Genomic DNA, 23,556 nt, shown 5'->3' with positions numbered 1-23,556 from the left:
CTCCAAGTCATTTCTTAAATATCACTCCACTTAAATTTTTACCCGCGGAGAAAGTCGATAATAATATTCCAAATCATATGTTAACTCGCTATCAACTTTTAAATAAAATTGTTCAGAGTTATTGGAACCGTTTCAGCATGGAATATCTGACTTCCCTTCAACAACGCGATAAATGGAATTCACCTTCCAAACCTGTGAGTGTGGGAACAGTTGTTGTCATTAAAGATGATAATGCTCATCCTATGTTCTGGCCTCTCGCCGTTGTCTCAGAGGTTTTCCCAGGAAAAGATAATGTAATTCGCGTCGCTAAAGTAACTACTTCTTCAGGAACTTATGTCCGTCCTGTAACTCGGCTCTGCCCGTTACCTACGCAATAATTAAATTTAACATAGTACTTACAAACTTAGTTAATAAAAATACTCTTACTATTAGTTTCTATATTAATTAATATTCATTTTTTTTAACGCAATGTAGAGGAAACCTCTAGGCGCCCCGAAGTTGGCTACGCCATTGTGATTTCATACATTTTTATAATTAATTTTAAACTTATTCTTAATATATAATACACACCACTCGAACGCATCTTTTATATATATCATACCTGGCAACATCCTTTTCCAACCCCCGCACTCCCTTCACCTCCAACCGCCAGTGCAAAATAAAATCTCATCGCGGGCGCGTCCAAAAAGTTTGCATTCCTCTAATTAAACTCAAAATCAAGTGAAAAGTACTTTAAAGAAGATCAGTGACGTCACGTGCAACCCTGTGCTTGTGAACTCATCGAAGTGTCGTGTTTTTGCCGAAATACGAACTCAAAATTGGAGTCGGCGGACTACGTGCTATCGAGGTTTGTCCCTGCCACTCCAATATGAGTCAGCGCAGAGTTATAGAGTTAGACCAAGAATAGACTGCAGCAGATTTGGTAGCCTACGCAGAGCAAGTGTTATTTTAAACGTCAAATTTCTATGAAATTATAACGTATAAATGACACTTGCAGTGCGTAGGCTATGAAATCCGCTGCAGACTTTTTTTTGGTCCGACTCTATCCATCTTGGACAAGCTAGACAATTTTCGTAATGCAAGTGCAAAAGTGGAACGCACCGATATTATAATCGGGGGAACTACCGAGTCTATGGGTGCTGTTGTAGAGTTTTTAGTCTATGGCTCGGGAATGAAAGAACTCGTTCATCAGTATACTTACTTAGTCATTTCTTCGAATTCTGATATGATAAGGAGCTAATTATGATACTTTGTAAGTACGTACACTATTTAATCACTATTTTAATCATATCCTTATCGTATGCAAGTTTGTACATCTAACGTTAGTAGTTTTAGTTTTTGGTGGATAAAAACGTCAAAACATTTTCAAAAATAGTTAGTAAGTATATACTTACCACTTTTTTTTTCAAATAAGTTTTGTACTGCTGGTTTATAATGGCATATTGAAATATGACCCTGGGGCCGATTTTTGAAATTTTGACCGCTCGATTTCGTGTATTTCGTTCAATAATATCTCCACTAGGTACCTATTAGGCATTTAAATTCTACCAATAGAATTGAAAACGAGTGGTCAATACCACTAGATTCCCAATTTCTATCGCTCGTATTTCAAAAATTAGCATTTCGTCGTTTTCCACCGATTTTAGAGTGACGAAATCGAACGATCGTAATTTGAAAATCGGCCCCTGTTTAGTAATACTTTTTACTTTTTTATTCCTGCAGTTACCTACAGGATGCCTATTACTTACATAGTTTCGGAGATATGTTGGATAATGTCATATTGGATAAATTGGATTGGCCAGTCGTCATTATACCTAATCGTAATACTCGTAATATCAATTGTTTTAGGTTTGGTAGTTATCTTCGTCAGTAGTGACTGCGCGTATGCGCCGTGAGCTCTCATCCCGATACCACAGTATAATAAAGAGTACTAACGTACCGATACAGTGTAGTTAGGTACTTACCTAATCCAGATATCGAGAATAATACCTAAATAAGACGCAATAAGCTACGTTACGCCTGTTAAGAAACTAGGAGCAATATCGTTAAATCGGTACACATCGCGCATAATAGCGGAAAAATAGGAATAGAAACTTCATTGCTTTCATTTTGCGGGTCTTACTATACGACAGCTACTTAATATGTTCACAGAACAACATATATGATATAGTACCTAACGTTTAGCAAATTTAAATCACAAATTCGCCGATTACGCAGTGATATCAATATCACCTTAGTTCTTAGTGCTTAGTTCGCAATAAAATACCGAGTCGGCCGTATAAATAAAATGTTCTGTTTCCTCTTCTGAGGCAGTTGCAGTTCGCAATTCCGCTATTATGGGTTCAGCCACGTTCGGCATTGGGTTCGGATTTGACTTGCGTTGCCATTCTGTTATGGATAGTGGACTGGTTCTGGACTCTCGAATTGAGACAAGCAAATCCGCTTCGATGGATTTTGCTGAGGACCACTGAGCTGCTAGCAGGCTGCATCACTACCGTGTGGCGGTAGCCACCTGAGATATTCCGTTATTCTGCTTCTCTATCGCTTTTGCATATTCGAGGCAGATAAAAAAATCCTATTTTCGTTTTACGTTGTTCCTGAAAGAGCATAAAAGTGTTTTTAATTCCGAAGTTAAATCACGGTTAAGTACTACTGAATTGTTCAGTCAACTTCTAAGGTGTTAGACGTCTCTTCGGGACTGTTTATACATCGACTAGTATTTAGTGCGTTTCATATATTTTCTTCCAAACACAAGTAACAAATGTATTGAACTTGCACTAAACACTACTCAATGTGTAAATTGTGTAAACAGCTCCAAGGTACGCGTTTCACAGCGCATAATAGTTACGAGTATCATTTAAAGAAAATCGCACATTCGATGTGTCCTACAAACAAAAGACACAAATCTCGTCCCGCTGACCAGTCCGCGAATTGTCACCGCGACACGCACACGCTTACTCGTCGCTTCGAGTGAAAACTTTAGAAATCGTGAAAATGTTTAAACTAGTTTGTGTTTCAATCGTAAGTACGAGTATTATAATAGTTTTCTACGCTTAAGTGATAGGTACACGAGAGGAATAGGTAAATAAGTTCGGATTTTCTAGAAAATGATCGGACAATGCGGTTTACTTAAGTACATTTGTTTTGTATACATTTCAACCGGTTAAGTTTAAAGTGGAAAGGGATTATGAAGTCTTAATTTATGCATCTAATTAATACATTATGAGTCGGTGAATAACGTGAGAGACGTTTTCTATAATTATTTATTGGGGCATATGCATATAAATAAAACATAATATCAATTTCGATTTCATTGTAATTTATCGTGGAACGCACGAACTACAAATGTGAGAGCGTGATGCGCTAGTGATTTTCAAATAAAACTGTTATCTTAACCTCTAGTCGCCCATACGTCTAACCTTGCCAAGCAAAACTAAATTTTATTTTGTCAACACAAAGTTCAAATTAGAACGGAACAGGCCGCGTAGCCAAGATGCCGATCGCTTACGCTCCGTAGCGATCGAAACGCAACTGTCACTGTCGCACTTATATGGAAGAGTGATAGAGAGACATAATGCTTTTCGTTGTCGAAGCGATAGCGATTGTAACCTTGGCTAGGCCGGCTGGAGACCTTTTTATAGGTCTCTGGGCGGCTAGAGGATATTTCAGTACGGATATGATGGTCGTTCTTGTCTAGTCTAAGTGACAGCGTGATAAATCATTGTCCGTCACTTTCTATCTCACGGTGTTAAAAAGTGACAGTTATTTTATCACGTGGATAAAGATGGATAAAGTCATCCATAATAAGCTGGCAAGTTACTGAATTGAGCTCAAACAACCACGAATAACTATAAGCCTGTCAAGTAATTGCCGTCAGTAGAAAAAAGCGGCAAATTTAACAAATGTATAGGCGCAAACGGTCATCTTCACATAGAAAATATGAATTTCGCGCCTTTTTCTACTGACGAAGTTGTTTGACCTGGTATACAAACCTATTTCTTTTTTCTCTTCATCGTGCAAATTACCTATTATTCGTAACAATAACATTAGTTCGTAACTTCCACTTGATCAATTCGTACCAAAATATGCGATGTCATTAATTACATATTGACTAATTAGGTACTGGTTTCCAAATGTTCGCGTCAGTTATTCGTTACATTTATGATGACTATAATTTGTAAATGTGACCGGTTTTCTTCTCGTGCGGCAATCACTAAGAAAAAAAAAACCGGGCAAATGCGAGTCGGACTCGCGCACGAAGGGTTCCGTACCATAATGCAAAAAAAAAACGGTCACCCATCCAAGTACTGACCACTCCCGACGTTGCTTAACTTTGGTCAAAAATCACGTTTGTTGTATGGGAGCGCCATTAAAATCTTTATTTTGTTCTGTTTTTAGTATTTGTTGTTATAGCGGCAACAGAAATACATCATCTGTGAAAATTTCAACTGTCTAGCTATCACGGTTCGTGAGATACAGCCTGTGGTGACAGACGGACGGACGGACGGACAGCGAAGTCTTAGTAATAGGGTCCCGTTTTACCCTTTGGGTACGGAACCCTAAAAAACACGTGTTAACATACAATTATAAAATTTATAAAAATACCTAACTACCTAACCTAACTAGGTATTTTTATAAATTTTATAATTGTGTCTCCAGTACAGGGCTAACACAACTAGTCACTCGACAATTAAAAGTAGGATAATAGGAATTAACCTATTAGCGCAGCGAGAAGCAAGTCGGTGAGAACCAAGATCAATGGAGGCACCGTCATCAGGTCGCATCGCGAGGAAGCCGGTCTAATCCCGATAAGGCTTAGTTTTCCCTCTGGTCAGATGGCAGTCGCTTTCGTAAAAACCAGTGCCTACGTCAAATTATGGGATTAGTTGTCAGGCTCCTATGAGCCGTGGCAAAATGCCGGGATAACGCGAGGAAGGAAGGATTAAGAAGGGGGGCGGTGGTAACAAGACGAACCGAAGATCTCATCAAAATCACAGAAAGGAGAACCAACTCTCCCGTCTCCATAGGTCTAATTGATCCTCTTCCTCCGATGGCGAGTTTAGCTCATTTCACGTTAAAGTTTCATGTTTAATAATTTTCACAGAGTTAATTTATTCGCAATGATTAATCACTACGTACAAATAATGAATGACAGCATGTTGCACAGACTCGTGGCTCATACATTAAATTCCAATATTAAATTAATTGACTTAGGTTATACCTACTGAGCTCACCGCTTCGAGTAACCAATTTAAGTCTGATCTCGGGTTTCATATAATTTTAATAGATCTTGAGATCAAGATACGCTAATGTTAAGGTATTCCTAATAAAAATGTATAATGAGAATGCAGTCTTGTGTGCAAGGTCTAAGATTCCAATTTAACAATTTGGTATGGCTTAAAACTGATTTTGATATGACTGACGATCGTCTTGGTGATTGGCGCGCATTTCTTGCATAACTTTTACTCAGTTGCCGATTTGAAGTCTTTGCCGCCCTAGACCCCAGGTCCTGTAGCCGCCCCTTTCTCAGCACTCATCGTATTGACTACATTTTGAGTTATTTCTTGTTATCATCAGCGAATGTTTGTCACAATTTGCCGCCTCTACATATCTTGCCGCCCTAGGCCCGGGCCTACTGGGCCTTAGGGCAAATCCGCAACTACTTTCACTTCATTTCGCATGCACCAATCATCGTGAGCAATTTTCAAGGTCGTATCAAAATGAAATCAAAACCTTAACAAATGTTAAATCTGCATCGAGCCTTAGCACTTGTCCTCTCGCTCAATCACTATTCTGACGGCTACGGGGCGGGGTATGGGTACTTTTTAAAAACCGGCCAAGTGCGAGCGCACTCGCTCACCGAGGGCTCCGTACCATTACCGACGGTTTCTTGTATTAAAACTTTTTTCAGGTAACGGTGTGCCTTCAGCTTACGAGCGGGGGAGTTATGAAGCGTAAGTAAATATTATTATTTACTAAATCAGACTTTTACACACATCTCTGGAAACATTATCCAAGATATAATTCATACATAAGCCATGAGTGAAACTGTGGCTCCCGCTTACTTGACAACAGTCATGAAAAATAAATATTAGTAAAATTATGTACAGTCGACTACAAAGATATGTATCCGCTTTTACACTTTACTGCATTGTAATAAAGTGAAAAAATGCATACATCTCTTTGTAGTTGACTGTACCTAGAGTGAATTTTGGCCCTTGGTTGGTTTGGTCTACCGTAACCAGACTATTGTAAACTTAGTGATAAGACGCGGTCTACGTTAAGATTGCCGACCGTCTTGGCAGTAACAACTGCTCCCGACGTGCAAACTTACCCCTTTAGTTATAAAATTCTTAAGCCTCAATTAGTTAATATATTTTTTATCCCATTATTATAAATACATAAGCCTAAATGTCAGATTAATTGCTGATTGAGGCTTGTAGCGCGTTTACTAAGTAATAACGCCATTAGCGTAGACGCATTCTATAGTCTGTATCCTTAGGTATTTAAATAAAAGTTAACAAATAATTTGTACATTTTCGGGTAGTTATAACATAGTTATAACATTTATTGGTTCACCAACCAAATACAAAACTTCCTGGATCTGTCACTGAAGGACCTGACTTTTAACCTACATTAATATTTGATCAAGTAATGTTTTCATCTACCCTCAACTGGCTTAATAGACCAGCGGTGGAACAAAAATGGGTTTTGATAACATTAAAGTTTTTTCTTTTTTGGTATGTTATTGTAAGCATGTTAAATAACATGTATGTAAAAAATTAGAAAATTGTTTACTTTTATTTAAATACCTAAAGATACAGAGTATAGGTAGGTATTTTATTTTCAGCTGAAGACTTAATCAAATACCCGGGGCCTATAAAGGATAGGCTCGGAGTCCCGGACGAGTGCAAGGACCAGAATTTTTGCACAATAAAGCCGCCGGACTACCCTCAAGAACAGTTTGACAAGATGTTCAAGGGAACAGTAAGTATATTAAGTACCTACAAAGAGAATAGATAGTATAGAGGGCTATTGCCAAAGTAAATTTTGTAGTCACGGTACATTTACTGCCATCTATCGACACACGATTAAAACTTAAAACAAGATTGAAAATGTATAAATTAATCAAAATATGTTTACGGATAAATGATTTTTAATTTTTATTGTTCCATACTGACCACTGACCCATGTTCTTTCACTGACATGTGTTAAAATTGTTAAATATCAAACGGTGTCGTCAACGCCATCTAGCCGAGAATAGGCCAAAGATGTGTGCGCCATCTATTCGAGAATGACTTCTTGATTTCCGAGGCACGTTTTTTTCTTAGACTTTATTTATCTTATACGGAGTTATATATATCTCTGGTACCTATGTTTAAAAAGTGCTTCTGAACCATTCATATTTACAGTCATATTTGCCGTACAAAACCGACCTTGATTTGACTTTTAGAATTGAATTTAATTGCCGTTTGCTAATATTGCATAAATCCTCGAGGCAAAAAATAATAATATGAGCAAAAATTGGTTATTAATAATCTGTTATTATTATTAATAAAATAGTAACACTAGCTTAGGTAAGCGGTAAGCGACATTCTGGAAGATATACCTACCAATTTTTGTAAGTGACTTTACCTTGTTGTTTACCACTATTTACCATTTGAAGGTTAAACGTATATAACCAGTGCTTAGTGCTTACCTAAGTACTTACCTTCTGTTTATTAAAATGTATAAAACAGGGGCCAAATTCGACACGTACACTTGTCAGATTTCGCATCCACGTCAAATCAACAGTTGATTTTATTGCATACTGAGTGTTGATTCCATCAACGGTGGATAATATCATTTGGTACAACCAAAACTCAACTCTAAACTAAGGGTGGTTCGGTTTGGTTTGCTTGTCACCCTAACTGTGGATTGTTAATATCAAATTTTGACATTGTACGTATTCGAGAACTTATGATTTTTCCCACATCAACGGGAGATCAACACGAGACGTCAAACGTCGCTTGTCGAATAGGGGTCCAGTAGTCGTACACCCATTTTAGATTGCGATTCCAATCCACAGAGCTCGCATTGATATTATTGTCTACATATAGTCACGAAATCGTATAAATTAAATTAGCATAAACTAGTTCTTATTTATTATGTTCTGTTTACAAGAAAAATATTAAGTACCTAAATAATATTATCAAACTGCACAACGGGACTTAATCGCGTATTTAAAAATACACGATTATTAATCGATTATTTATTCGCGTATTTATTAATTGTTTATGTAATAATAAACAATTAATAGGATTACCTGCTAGGTACCTACTCACATAGGTTTTATTTTTTCCTTAGATCCAATAGGTACAGTCACCTGCAATAATATGTTACACAACGAAGGCCGCAAAAATATCTGACACATTCTTATTTGTAGAGCCATAAGAGCGTGTCATATATTTTTGCGGCCTTCGAAGAGTAACATATTATTGCAGGTGACTGTACCTATAGAATAACGGTGTTCTAGTTAGTTTCGTCACAGTTTGTGACATCGCAAGTGTCGTAATAAAATTAAGTTTATACGGATCTTACGAGGCTTACGATTACCTGTGATTTAAATTCGTCTGTAAACGTGTTTCGTGTGTAATATTAGTTAAATCACTACTTTGGTATAAGCACAGAATAAGTAATAGTATTATCAGTATAAGTACATTTTATTCTCGTGTGGTAGAATTGAAAAAATATAGTATAAGTAAATGCATAGCTTACGTATGACATTTGAGTCGAGTCTCCTGACTTCATGCTTATTTATGTTGTTATCGTGCCGTAAGTATATATCTTTTCACCACACCAGCTTGGAAAGGCTTACTTTGCACTTCAAAAACTGATAGCAAAGTTGTATTTTATTCACATGTGAGGCAAAGTAATCAAATGCAAATTTTGAGTTGTTTTTTTATGTTTGCTGGTAGAATTGACTTTTAAATGATGATTTTGGATGATAAATATTTAATAACATTCATTTGGATTTGATTTGGTTTGATTTTGTTCGATATTTTACATTTAATATTTGCTTTGGGTTGGTGTTGTGAAAAATGTTGTGTTTCACTCGGGGGCAAATTTTGTTTAACCCTCGTGCTTTGAAACCCTCGCAACGCTCAAGATTCCATTTTTCGAACCACTCGCTACGCTCGTGGTTCAATTTCGGAATCTTTCGCTTGCTCGGGTATCAATATTAGCACGAGCGGTTAAACAACAACTTTTCCCCCTTGTAAAACAAATAACTATTTACCTTTCGGCGGAACGGCGAGTCGGAGACGGTGTACGTAATTATGCATTTAAGGTTAAGTTACTAATAAATACCTATGCATAATAAATCTTCCTCGTCGTTCTCAAAACGAATCGACCGACTGAACTGAAGTTACGTTCTTTCTAATTCACTTTTAATTCACCAGAGATGGTTCTTAGAAAGGTTTTACTCACTTTGTGTAACCTAGGCCGGACAAAAATAATAAATAAATAAAATTAAATTAAATTAATTTGTTTCAGACAATTGACAGTCCACATTTTAAATTAAAATAAAAAAAATAAAATTACAATGAAATTAAAGATAAAAATTAAAATTAACAAACAACTTACACATAATTAAAATACAATTTAAATTCATTGTAGATGATAATATCATTGTAGATTTTTTATTTATTTTAGAGTTAAATATGTTATTTATTGTTATTTACAGAAGCTAGGAAAGCTTCCGAACCTGGTGTTGAACGTCAGCGTAGTAGAGTTCCCCAACAGACAGGGCGGGCCTGGCGATGAGGACGATTGCAGAACCACTGTCACGGTGAGTACATATATATTTATTGTTATACCGGGTGTGGCCTGTAATATGAGCAAAAAATTAAACTGTAGGCTGTACTCCTCATACTGACCAACATTTGTTCAGCGACTTTTAAAAATAACTGGTGGTTTGATTTTTAATACACTTTAAAGTTTATTCTAAGACGCAATGTATTGCGAATTCTGTTATGTTTAAGGCGTGACAAGCAACGTCAATCACAATGACATGGCGTGGCGATGGCGTCCATTGAAGATAATATTTATTTAAAACAGAAATGGTAATGTTCACCAATAAAAGGGCACTTGGCAACTTTACCAGACCAACACTCTTCCAGACTGAGCTACAGCTGACCGACGAAGTTAAGTACTTAGGGCTAACGCTCGACAGTAAACTCAACTGGAACAATCACATCAACAAACGCATAGACAAGGCGGGAGTAGTCTTCTGGCAGTGCAGAAGGATGATTGGTAAGAGGTGGGGACTCAACCCGAAAATTACCCTTTGGCTCTATAAGACTATAATGCGCCCCCTACTCTGCTACGGTGCTCTGGTTTGGTGGCCAAGAACAAACCTAGGCAACGTACGAGACAAGCTACAAAGACTCCAGAGGCTCGCATGCGCGGCCACCACTGGCTGCACGAGGTCCACTCCGACTGCAGCCATGGAGGTCATGCTAAACCTTTCACCGCTGCACCTACACATACAACAAGAGGCCAGTCTCTCAGCGGTAAGGTTACGAACCCTCAATATATGGTCTAACACCACAGGAGCTCTTCACACAGCATGCCTGGAAAAAGTATACAGCGAATTTCCAGTGCTCATGGCGGGCACGGATCGAATTCACAAACAAGCCATCTTTGACAAAAGGTACAAAATACAATTATTTGAGGACGACAACTACGAAGGACTCAATCCCCGGGAGCTGAGAATCTTCACTGATGGGTCCAAAACAGACAGCGGATCAGGCTCTGGAACCTTTTCAGAAGACCTGAACATGTCAATCACCACTCCGCTAGGAGCCCATAACTCGGTATTCCAGGCTGAGTGCATGGGCATCATTAACGCGGCGGCTGCCATCACTGCAAGGAAGGTAGTAGGATCCTCCATCCGCATACTCTCCGACAGCAGAGCAGTCTTAATGGCCCTAAAAAGCCATATAGTCACATCCAAACTTATACACGAATGCCACGAACGACTAATGGAGGTATGTCAGAACAATAAGATCACCTTACAATGGATCAAAGGACACAGTGGATCCCGAGGTAACGACGCCGCGGACGAGCTCGCCAGACAAGGATCGGGTGCGGGGGCGATAGGCCCGGAACCGATCCTCCCGATACCGTTTAGTAAGGTACGCTCAATGCTGCTGGCACGTACAGGGAAATTACACACAGAACACTGGCTAAACCAAACTGGATGCAGACAGGCCAAGCAGGCCATGCCTAGCATGAACGGTAAGCTCACAAGGGCGCTCCTTCAACTAGGAAAGGTTCGACTGAGTATGGTAACCAGTGTCATAACAGGTCATGGACTTTTTAACAAACATCTTTTTATAACAGGTGTCACAGACAGTCCCCTATGCCGTGGATGCATGGAGGAAGAAGAAACAGCCTCTCACGTGGTGTTGGAATGCAGCGGATTGGCCCCATACAGGGCAAAACATCTCGGATCCCCGAGTGACCTCCCCGAGGTCCTACTCAACATCAAAGGTTTGATAGGATTCCTCGAGGAGCTGGGCTGGCAAGCCCACCCCCTATCACGCAAAATAGGCGCAAGACGTCGAGTTGCGGAAAATCGCCCGAGCTACAATACAATACAATATTTATTTTGTATGAAAAATAGGGAGTCTAAATACTTCATAAATTTTAAAAGTTGTTGAACAAAAGTGTCATCGTTTGAGGAGTACAATCTATGTTTTGATTATTTGCTCATGTTACAGGCCACACCCGGTATTTTAATTACTGAACTCATTGCTGTCTTAGGTATCACGTATCACAGCCGTAGCCAGCGTAACTATTGAAAACGAATTAAAGTTTTCCGTTTTCTCGTGCGAATCGAGCAATAAATAAATTCACTACGGACTGTATGAACAAAATTGGACGGATTCGCACATACCTACTGTGACGTCTAGGTTCTGTTGTTGTATTGCGAGGTAATAAATAAAACTCAGTTGGTCAGGCATGTGCTCCGCGACCCGTCTGCACGGTATGACAGTTGACAACAGAATGTCGACCTGCAGGTAGTTCGCATTGCACTTTTATTGTGTAAACGTCACATCTCTTCCTTTTTATAAATGATTTATTTATTTTACATTATGCGTTAGCTATGCAACAATAGTTCAACCATCTCACATCTGTTTATCTTATAACTGCTAGGTTAATTTAGATTCTAATTCGACTTACTGCCACCGGTCCGGAAAACAGCGTTAACCTCAGACCCCAGAAGAACCGGTGGAAGAAACTCGGCTAGGTGTATATATATTTATTTCTCAACAGTTCAACGATAAACATTTTTAACAATATCAATCTTGGAATATTTAGAACTCTTCCTAGTATCTCTCTCAGTTGCTTAGCGGTCAGCTGGAAGAGACCCCTTAAAAGGATAAGTTCATCTTTGTACATATTTATTCTCTTCTCTTATTGTTATGTACTTGTTTAGTGTAATAAAGTGTTTTAATACAATTATGGTTTTACTTTTACAATGTCAGTCCCTGTCCTTCTCCTTTTTGCAGTTTTGAGTCTGTTTTCTTTTATTCACATTGATAACTCGGGGTTTAAATATCTTACGAGTTTAACCTTAATTGCTACACATTTTCTTTGGATGCTTACACTTTTCTAGGTTTTTCCATTAGCATTCAAGCTATGTACATGTTTCAAACATTAATATCTATTTCGAGAGTTTCCAATAAAATTGTTACAAGCAGGTTGCTTTCTAATAACATCTCGTACCTGTACATTATTTATTGGCAACAGCCGATTGCCTCAGTTTTACTTGGCTTGTTTGATAGGTAATACAGTATAATATATAGATAGGATGCAATTTATAATATACGTAAATGGTCCAATGTTAAATAAGGTAAAAAGTCTTACAAGATACATCACAACCTGTTTAGTTTTACTTGTGTATTGCCGGCCTAGCCAAGGTTACAATCGCCATCGCTTCGACAACGAAAAGCATTATGTCTCTCTATCACTCTTCGATATTAGTGCGACAGTGACAGCTGCGTTTCGATCGCTACGGAGCGTAAGCGATTGGTATCCCGGCTACGCGGCCTGGTATGATATTTACGCAACCATGATCTATACCTACCTACAAGTAGATTTCTATTACTCAGGTATAATGATGTAGGTACCTACATATTTGACCGTTATTATTATAAATTGCATTGGATTGGATATATTATTTTATTACCGTTTTTTAATTAATACAATACTTGCTGAATACAGATCAATACCTGTTCTGTTAATCTAGCAACTTACTGTTACTCATATATTTATGTCATGAAAACAACTCCAATACTTGCTTACTAATTGGAAGTTGATTTTAGCCTTGACTATAGTCTACAGTCTACAGTAGCCCTTGACTACAATATACAGTCTTAATTTGATCATGATTACAGTCACATTAATTATTATTATTTTTATAGACATTTTGTTTCCATTAGGTTCAATCATTTAAAAATATATTATAGAGCAAAACTAGCACTTGTGTATGTTCATTTTCCTGCCTTGATTGTGGCATACGAGTATATTGTTTAACTCTAATTATTTATATTTTACAAGGAACCAATGGAATGTCATTACCATGAACACGGTTTCACTTTACTTTATTATTTTTCCGTTGCTTTAATAAAACCCTAGGCCATTTTGGGTTTTCGTTCATATTTGGTACTAAGTACCGAAAGTACGATAATTATTAAACAACGACTTAAGTAAATCACTCTCTGATAATATATGTAATATATATGTACTCTTGAAAATATAAAGAGGTTCGATCTGCAACCTCAATTTACAAGGTTTGTTTGATTTGTTAGTCTCAACCTCAATTTGGCAAACTGTAGTTTGGTGCAATCAAGATCACGTCTGGTCCTTAGGGTTTTATACGTACACAGTATAAATTTCCCTCTAACGTGCCTTTTTATTACACTTAAAACTCATGGCTATCTGGGTAATTGTCCGATATTGATGCCATCACTTGGCAGTCCGTTTTACGAACTTGGTTACTATTTTCGCATGTGTATGTTTTCACGATTAGGAACAAGTCATATATAAAGTAGCCCAGTGGGAGTGCAAGGTTTCACGCATCGCCACTGATTGGTACTTTGTTTTTATTTTCAGCATTTACTTTAGATACCTACATGTGTGGCATTGTGACAGACCCAGCGTCTATTTATTTACCTTTAATTTACCTTTGACCTGATTGTCAATTTATAGAATTATGTGTTCTTATGGCACTAAAATTAGTTGATTGGCTTTAGGTAATTTATTTATTTCTGGACTTTTATCTAGTCGGCCCGTCGACTTTTATCGGTATTCATTTAGTCCTAGTGCTTTGCATTTTGAATTGGCCTTTGTAGGCACATTTATCACATGCCGGCACATTTTATCTTTTAGGGGGTAGGCGGCGCCATTATCGCAATCCTGTCTACCTGTTTGTTATGTTGGCCCAAAACTCTTTCCGTTGCATCCTAATATTTTATCTATATTTTTTCCATAATCACTTGTTTATTGTAACTGAAACCCCTAGATTCAACATTTCTTTTAGATCCACGGAGGCTCAATTTTCAACGAATCTGTCAATAAGATCGTTTTCCTTTTCCGCATTGAAATCACGTTTAGAATCTTTAGGAATAGATTAGATTAGACATTTTCAAAGTCTAGTTTCTGTTGCATCAGTCGAATTATGAATTGTTCATACCAAATCTGTTTCCGTGAAAGGTATTAGTTTAATTCGTCGACAGCAACTTTGAAAATGTCCATTACACTAGCTTCTAAAACGTGCGTACTTGGAGGAGTGCTCGCAGCTAGCAGGCACACGACACTTAGGCACATTCTAAAGCGTACAATTAAGACATCATTGTAAAACTATCCGTAAGTAAGCACGGAACATGTGCGTTAGGTAAGTACCTTCTAACTACCGGGTTTCTGTACTTAAGGAGTTATCGAAGTAACACAACGTGTAAAAACAGAACAGGTAGACACATATACATAGGATTGGACCCCAAGACATTACATTAAAGTTCGACGAGTCTTTGTGACAATAACCTGAGTTTCAATCTTTAAGGTTAATTATAGTCACATATTACTAACAATGTTTTATGGATTTTTTCCTGAAATATATTAATTTTTAATTTTGAAGAACTTATCATTTGCACTACATGGGCCGATATCCCATGCAGCACTCGCGGAGATTTCACTCCAATTGTAGGTATTTATTTATACGGAACTCGTATCTTGCATAAACTATGCATTAATACCTTTGGCTTTTCAGTCTATGAAACTCGACTTTGCCTGTTTGTCATATTTACAGGCAAGGTTGTGTCAATGTGTAGTTAGTCATTTTAAATACCCCATAGTCGGCATCAGCAACCCTGCCCCACCACCATAACAGCGATACTTGCATTTGAAAACTCGTTTTTAAATAAATAACTTATTTAAGGAGGACAGGGTAAGCATTTCATGAGTTTCCAAATGCAATCGATCACCGCGTAATCATTGCTGGCGCGGCAGAATTATTAACCATACCTTCCCAAGGCCCACGGTCCTACCAGATGAAATAGGTAAGTAGATACTTTCTAAGGTCAGTAAAATTTTAATTTTTTACATCTATTCGGAAAATGGATATTTTAATATAATTATTTTCAGGAAAATCTGTTTACTGCATACATGTACGACTCTAAACTTCAGACTCTCAAGACTCTTAGACCCTTTAGATTAAGACTCTTTAGATTCTATAGACTCTTTAGACCATTTAAACTCTTACAATCTTTAGACTCTAATTTAGACTTTGTAGACTCCTTAGACTCTTTTGACTATTAAGACTATTTAGACTCTGTGGACTCTTTTAGACTTTTTAGAGACTCTTTAGATTCTTTAGACTATTTAGACTATTTAGACTCTTTAGACCCTTTAGACTCTTTATACGCTTTAGACTCTTAAGACTCTTTAAATCCTTTAGACTAGACTATTTTTTTTTCCTTATATATTATGTGATGTGAAAAACAGTATGGGTCACATGGTAGCAAAATTATTTTCACTTTGGGCGTTAACCCTTGAATCCCTCACTAAACTCAGTATTCCATTTTAGAATCCCTCGCTTCGTTCAGGATTCAATGTTCGCCGTCAGCGTCGCCGTAACAATAACATTTTGCTCCTTCGCGACATAGGTTGTGTTTAATTGTAGCACGGTTGCATCTGTTTTGCTTCGTTCCATTTTAAACAAAACAAAATCAACCCTGAATCCTACATTATAGATTCAGATTTCAATAGCAAGTTCAGATTTTTCCTTGTATGGCTGGGCCCCAGGAGGGTAAGTGCAATATTACCCATCAGATTAACACAACAACATTGACAACTATAAATTCCCTTTTTCGAGAATTCTCGTATTGAGCTTAAGCTTTACGACAAATTTCACCGACAGTATCAGTTTGTTTACTTATTTTTCCTTTTACATTATAGAAACAAGACCCAGATAATATATATATTATGCTCATTTGGTTAAATAATTTAAATGCATATCTAAGTAGCACGTAAACTAAGTAGCACATATTGTATAGCAGCATTAGCAGGCTTAGCAGCTGATCTGTTGATTATTATTGAATTTGACTCGAAATAAAGAGTACATTTATTATTTATTTAGGTAGATGACTTCCGGTTAAAAGTAATAAACCTTATTATGTGAAGTATTATTAAGCATTTGCCCTTAATTTGATACATTTGTGAGCTAATTATAAACTACAGCGAACCCAGATATTGTTTCAACAACCGTTAACGCAGACAGCACCACGTTGGTATACTTAGTTACCTATAATAAATTACCGGTGAACAGACATATTCAGCACTATACAGCAATATGCGCGACAGTTTATTTATTATACGTATAGCTTAATTATAGTTTTACACGCTTCCATAAATTCACAGTCGCTATAAAAGTTTTATTTCTATTTTATAATAACTTATTTTACCGTATTTGGCTTAATTTCTGTTCACCGACCCGTTTTTGGAAAGCTAAAAGCATTAAATAGTATTTGAACTGAATAAGACGTTGAAATGTGCCCTATAGTAATACTATTTGCGTAAAAATAGTTTTTTTTCTCGACCAAAATATAGTTTAAGTACCAGAAGTGTACCTTATAAAGATGTTTATGTGCTGCTCAGAGCTATATTTTAAGTCCACATTGGGTCAATCATACCTGTGCTATTTGGGTCATTTGTCTCCCTCCCTTTCATTGAAAAATAATTTCAAACTGATCACTTTTTGTCGGATATTTAGCAACTACATCGGTTTTGTTTTCTTTTTCTTACGTTTTTTATCCTCGTCGCCATTGTGACGTCTAGGTTCTGTTGTTGTATTGCGAGGTAATAAATAAAACTCAGTTGGTCAGGCATGTGCTCCGCGACCCGTCTGCACGGTATGACAGTTGACAACAGAATGTCGACCTGCAGGTAGTTCGCATTGCACTTTTATTGTGTAAACGTCACACCTACTATGACCTTGTAAGACCCACCATACCAAGTTTTCCTATTTTTAATTTGAACCTTATCTATAAGATAATTGGAACGTATTTCGTTTGTTTTAAAACGCAATAAAACAAAAGAAATGCTACGTTATTTGGTTTATGATCATGAAAGATTAACTAAGTAATTAGATTGCAACGAATATGTACATTTTAACGTACAATCAGCAAAGCTACCTATTGGCACCCCTGCATAATACATGTTTGTATGCAGGGGTGCTAAACTGCTAAGAGAATAGGTTTGCTCACTGTAGGTAACATTTTTTTCTCCGTATACATTTAGTCGCACGTGGATGACATACTTTGTAATAGGAAAAGGAACTATAATACCTTCGCTAAAACGGAACTCAAATAACGGATATTCATATTAACGGATGTGAATACACAAGTGCTCGACATGCTAATGCTCAGTTGTTGACATCTGCGAATGACGTCGGTGTTGACTCGGACGTCTACTAAAACTGCGGTGCTCTAACCACTTCTTGGTAAATACTCGTACTAAATAGCCAGAGACGAAGGTCTCTGAAAACTGCACATGACTTTGTCATTCCATCTATTCGTATGAATCACGGAGGATTCTGTCTGGTTTAGATTTTACGACGGAGAATAACGCTAACCGCAATTGTTGCTCAATAATTATTAAATTAATACAGCTCATCAACCTAGTGAGATGTCAGATGACTATTTAGAGGTAGTGCTACATACGGGTCAAACACTTCTGTGGACAATAAAATACAATACCTAAGTGTGGAAGTGTTAACTTATTGTAGGGTTGTTATCTAAATAAGGGTCTAAACCCTCGTACATATCACTTTTTTCTTATGTCAGACGCAAGTGGAGTCAGGCCATAGACTAGGAATCCTCTAGACGGAGTTTAGGAGGGGGGGCCCCTTAATCTAACTCTAGGCAGGTAGTTCCTAAAAATATATATATATATATACATATTGCCTGTAAGGGTCCAGGGGTGCAGCAGCGTAGGTAAACATTAGCCTTTGGTTCTACATATTAACTTTGCGATGTCTAACAGGATGCGATTGTTGTTGTTGATTGTCTTTTTAAGTACCTAAGTAGGTAGGTACAGTGGCCTTCAAAAGTGCATGGATTATATGTCGACCGTAATGCCTTATTATTACGGTTGAAACATCTCCATGCACTTTTACACGCCAGTGTACAGCTGAACGCTGTTAAGTGGATGGGACAAAAAGAAAAACTAAACACTACGAGTATACCCACTCCGTATTCGCTCATTGTAGCCGTTTTTAACGTATTCGTACTTACGTAACGTAGTAACCATCTCATGTCATCAGGGGGAAATACTTGGTACTTAAGTTAATTCTCACGTTCGGACCTTGAACTTTGTGTATAATTAGGTACATATATGTAGGTACGTAACATAAAATACGCGTCCTGCAGTTTTTTATATTTAATACTCTTCACTTGATAACATTTTTTAAATATTGGCTACAATGCCAGTCAGCTCAGACATGAAAAATATTTACATTACATTACGTTTACATTTTTACAAAAAGGTGCAAAAATAATTGCGCTTTGTACGTCTAATAGCCACGCAACGCAGAAACGCATAAGACTGTCATTTTAAAATGTGTCCTCTCATTTGCGCAGACAGTCTGCACGAACGTTTGTTTTTTACACATCATTTGCATAATTATTAATGTTTTCGAGCGGGTATTGCACTTTTGTGTATGTATGTAAACAGTTTTTTACTGGCACTACAGAATAAATAACAGAGTAGTCGGTGTTTAAAAAAGGAAGATTGTAATTTAACACACCGCTCTGATGTGTGTCTTGCATTTTTTAACGTGCAAGTAAAACTCGTTATTTGTTGTTTTAAAAGAAAAATGTCCTTTGTCAATGTTACTGACACACTGAGAGAAAAGTACAACAAAAATTACACACACACACACACACACACTTAGAATTACAAAAATAAACTTAATCCGGGGACAAGGAGACTTAACTAATAGGAACAAATTGACTTTTGCAATTTCTATTAGTTCTTGCAATTTCTATTATCTGTTTGTTGAAATTATATTTGGGATTACTGAGCTGTTTGTAGAAATAAATAAACTTTACTTTACTTACTTTATAGTGAAACGTCCATAATTATTACTAAAACTTCATTTTTTCCCCCAGTACAGAACTGTTTTTTAATTCCTGGTGATGATTTTTCTCTTAGTGCACCGTTGTAATTAACATACATACAAACTCCACCCAAGCGGAAATAACTTTAGCTGTAGATAAACATCTAACCCCCTTGTTCATAAACGTTTACTAAAGTTGACAAGCCGATAATAATCGTTTGTCCCTTGCCATCATACCAATACGTCGGAAAGGGACAAACGATTATTATCGGCTTGTCAACTTTAGTAAACGTTTATAAATGAATAAGAGAGTAAGGATGGGCGTAACCAATCCGTTACTCAGTTTTACTAAACAGTTTCTATCTATAGTTAATGAAAAACGGTTGTTACTCGTATAATAAAACAATGACATAATTATTACGACCATAAAGTCTCAAACACAAGGTGTGATAACATTCAGTGCCAATGTAGAGATAGAGATATTAGTATACGGGTCATTTTTTAAGCAGACATTCGAACTGCTCTTGCTTCTGCATTTTTTTGCGAAAATGGTCTCCTTTAGTAACCAACAACAGGAGAAGCGCATAAGTAGGTACTAAGGTTTTCTGTAAGGGCATTTATTGAGAATATTCATAGGCAGGTATAACAGACACTGTTGTTTGAAACCGTTTTTAAATGAAAAAAAACTATTGCGTATTTTTGCGAAAATGTCGATATTACACGTCTATATTATCGTACATAATTATTATACTTAACTAGGTGTAGCATAATAATGGATACGGAAACCCGTGCGAGCGCAAGGTCGTAACAGGTTTGCCTTAACACATCGTTATTATTAAAATTTTATTGAGAACTTATTGGGATCTTTATTTACAAAGATTTATAACTACGTATGAACGCTTAGAGTCTATAAAAACGAAACCCTATTATATTTTGGAAGCAATCATTCGCACTGTTTCGCCATAGGTACAAAACACGCGTTGTGCATATTAATATAGATTATAGTACTTACTTATAAATTTAGGCAGCCAATCATACCAAAAATCACACAAAACGTTCTGAGTCTGAGTGAATTCCAGTAATTTGTTCAGTAAAGCAGTCATCCCTGATATGAATTGCTAGGTTAAACATTGCGGTTTGATGTTAACAACCTGTATTTTTGGTTACAGTACGAACCGTTATACAAGGTCCGCACTAAACGCGGGGACTGGCGAACCGTCGTCCAGGCCGAGCAAGAAAACTACGTGCAGAAAGTGCGTTTGGAGACATGCCTGTGAGTATATTCATTTACATTCCATCAACTCATTCACGCGCCAACTAAAGAAATGGCTCCTCTCGCATGCCTTTTACAGTATAAATAACTTTTATAATTTACAATCATGTTGACATTTTAGATAATAATTTTTATGGAACAAATTTAATTAACACTATCATCACAATTGTAATAACATTTGACACACAACTGTAATAATAATTTAATTGTAACATAATAAAAATAATTGTAACTTAAATAATCTAATTTAATTTCCATTTTTGACGTGTAATATGTAATTATATTATAAATAAATGAGTATGAGTATGAGTACATTTTGCCACGGTGTAAAAAGGATGATTCACGTTAGACCGGGCCGTGTTCGGGACGAAGCTCGCGGCGGCGCTTACTTTTCTATGACATGACAGGCGATCACGTGATGCTTTCCGTAGAAAACGATGCGCCGGAACCTCCGGCCACGGACTAACATGAGTCATCCTTAAAACCTACAGGTTTTATGGAGAAAGTGCTATATATAGGTTGCAAAGCATGTAAAGGGTGTCTCACATTGAATGTCGCATGGCACTTTGATCATCTCGTTATACTTCAACTACTCGTATTGTAGATTGTGAGTTTCAATAGATAGCTTTATATTATACCTGACTAGACTATTAAACGCCGTGTATCTACATAAGATTTTATACCTAACTAAGTCTGCTCAAATGACGCCATCAGTATGTTTACTTAATATGTTTCAGGTACTACCACTACTAGTCAATGCATCACACCTAATTATAGTTGTGTCGTTCTCGAGGACTTCTTAATTTAATATGAGGGATCTGTAGCCATTAATTCCGTTTAATTGCATTTATTTTTCTTTTCTCCAGAAAACCTCAAAGCAAATGCTTCACCAGCTTCGGTGAAATCCCAGGCATCGAGACCTACTGTCGCCAAAACTACAACGACTGGGAGTTAGTCGTGTCAGACGGGAAAGGGGGTACAGAAACCGTCACAACCAGCCTTCCAGTCTGCTGCTCTTGCCACTACAAGTCCGTGGACGTCGCCTCCAGGTTTGGGAAACCGAAAGAACAGAAAACACTGATAGAAGGGACAAAATCTTAATTTCTGTGGTTTTATTTTGACATTGTTTAATGTCATTCGACCATTTAACACGACTTGTTAGGGGAACCTCACATATGCTTACATACAATGAGGCATGGCCAATAGGTCATTACAAAACATATGACTCGTCATAATACCATGGCTTTAATACTGTTTTTTTTTTCGTGTTAGATGCGTAACGTTATTTGTTAATAACGTTAAATATTGAAATATTTTTGTGAGTCTACTAGTTGTTATAAGTTGCTATCTAACATAGGATTCATCGTATAATACCTACGTTTGCCATACACTAAAATTCTAATTTAAAGCTACATGTGATTGAAGTTTTTTTTTAAGTTTTCGCGTATTTATTTAATACCTAAGTATGTCATAGTTTACTTTAGGGCACTGTTATCATGTTACCTACATGTTATCACAAACAATTGACATAATAGAAGTGCAAAATATTGACTAAGTATTGCCATGAGAGTTGGTTCTATATGCACGACTTATTTTTTTTTGAGTTTTCTGTGATTCAGAATTTAATTGTGTGTCATGGAAATATTTCATTACCTGTGTACTGTGTAGGTATTATGTATGAATTGTATGATGACTGGGTACCTACTCATTTTCCTTTTATTATATCATTAATAATAACTTGAGTGCGAAATTCTCATATGTAATAAAATAATCAATAAATTAGTGGTAGTGGTCTATCAAGTTTTATAAATTATGTATTTTATAAGTATGAACTCACGATCTCAATACACATATAAACATATTCGGTCCTCGTCCTGCCCCCCATATTCAGTTTAAGTCATTGAAATTGAAACCAAATTGTGTGGAAAATAGTATTGATTTTCCTTTATTTCACGTTTTTAGTTAAAAAATAAGTTTTCTATGCCTAACCTCATTCTTTCCAAGCTTTTATTAATAACTTGCTAAAAATTGAACATGTCCTTTAGGAATCACAATGGGCAGGACGAGGATATAAAAATTATCGCCAAGTATGATGTATTTTCCTAACATAGCTATTCTTTCTTAAGTCACGATAAAGTTATACCGGGTGTGGCCTGTAACACGAGCAAATACTTAAAACATAGATTGTACTCCTCAAACGGTGACACTTTTGTTCAACAACTTTTAAAAATTATGAATTATTTAGATACATGGCGTCTTTGAATAACCTTTAAAGTGTATTAAAAATCAAACTAAAAGTTATTTTTAAAAGTCACTGAACAAATGTTGATCAGTTGAGGAATACAGCCTACAGTAAAATTTTTTGCTCATATTACAGGTCACACCTGGTATAACTTAACATGTATTTTTTTTTGTATAATTCCTAGTCAGTAAATAATCTTACAAAACATTTCGACAAATAAATCATCGAATATAAAAGAATTTTTTATTTGGTATTAAACTAAAGTTTCCTTTTTTCCTTGATATTATCATGTCATGATGGTTACTTAAGCACTCTACATTATGTAAGTATCTACAGCTAGGTCGATATACATGTAAATAATACCTAGTTATGCAAATT

At 36.7% G+C, this 23,556-nt stretch overlaps 1 protein-coding gene across 1 annotated transcript; it reads left to right on the top strand.

Annotated features, from left to right (window-relative positions):
* The first annotated feature begins 2,895 nt into the window (after positions 1-2,895).
* On the top strand, positions 2,896-22,525 carry LOC134664403 (uncharacterized). The gene is made up of 6 exons (XM_063521027.1): positions 2,896-3,021; positions 5,912-5,954; positions 6,851-6,987; positions 9,725-9,829; positions 20,833-20,936; positions 21,803-22,525. Exons 1-6 carry the CDS (start codon positions 2,995-2,997, stop codon positions 22,035-22,037), a joined length of 651 nt encoding a protein of 216 aa, XP_063377097.1. The 5' UTR covers positions 2,896-2,994; the 3' UTR covers positions 22,038-22,525.
* The last annotated feature ends 1,031 nt before the right edge of the window (positions 22,526-23,556 follow it).

Source organism: Cydia fagiglandana, chromosome 5 (genome assembly GCF_963556715.1).
Source record: "Cydia fagiglandana chromosome 5, ilCydFagi1.1, whole genome shotgun sequence".
In the NCBI taxonomy this organism is placed as follows: domain Eukaryota; kingdom Metazoa; phylum Arthropoda; class Insecta; order Lepidoptera; family Tortricidae; genus Cydia; species Cydia fagiglandana.
The sequence above is the reverse complement of the archived record's forward strand: the minus strand, read 5'-3'. Positions and strand labels throughout refer to the sequence as shown.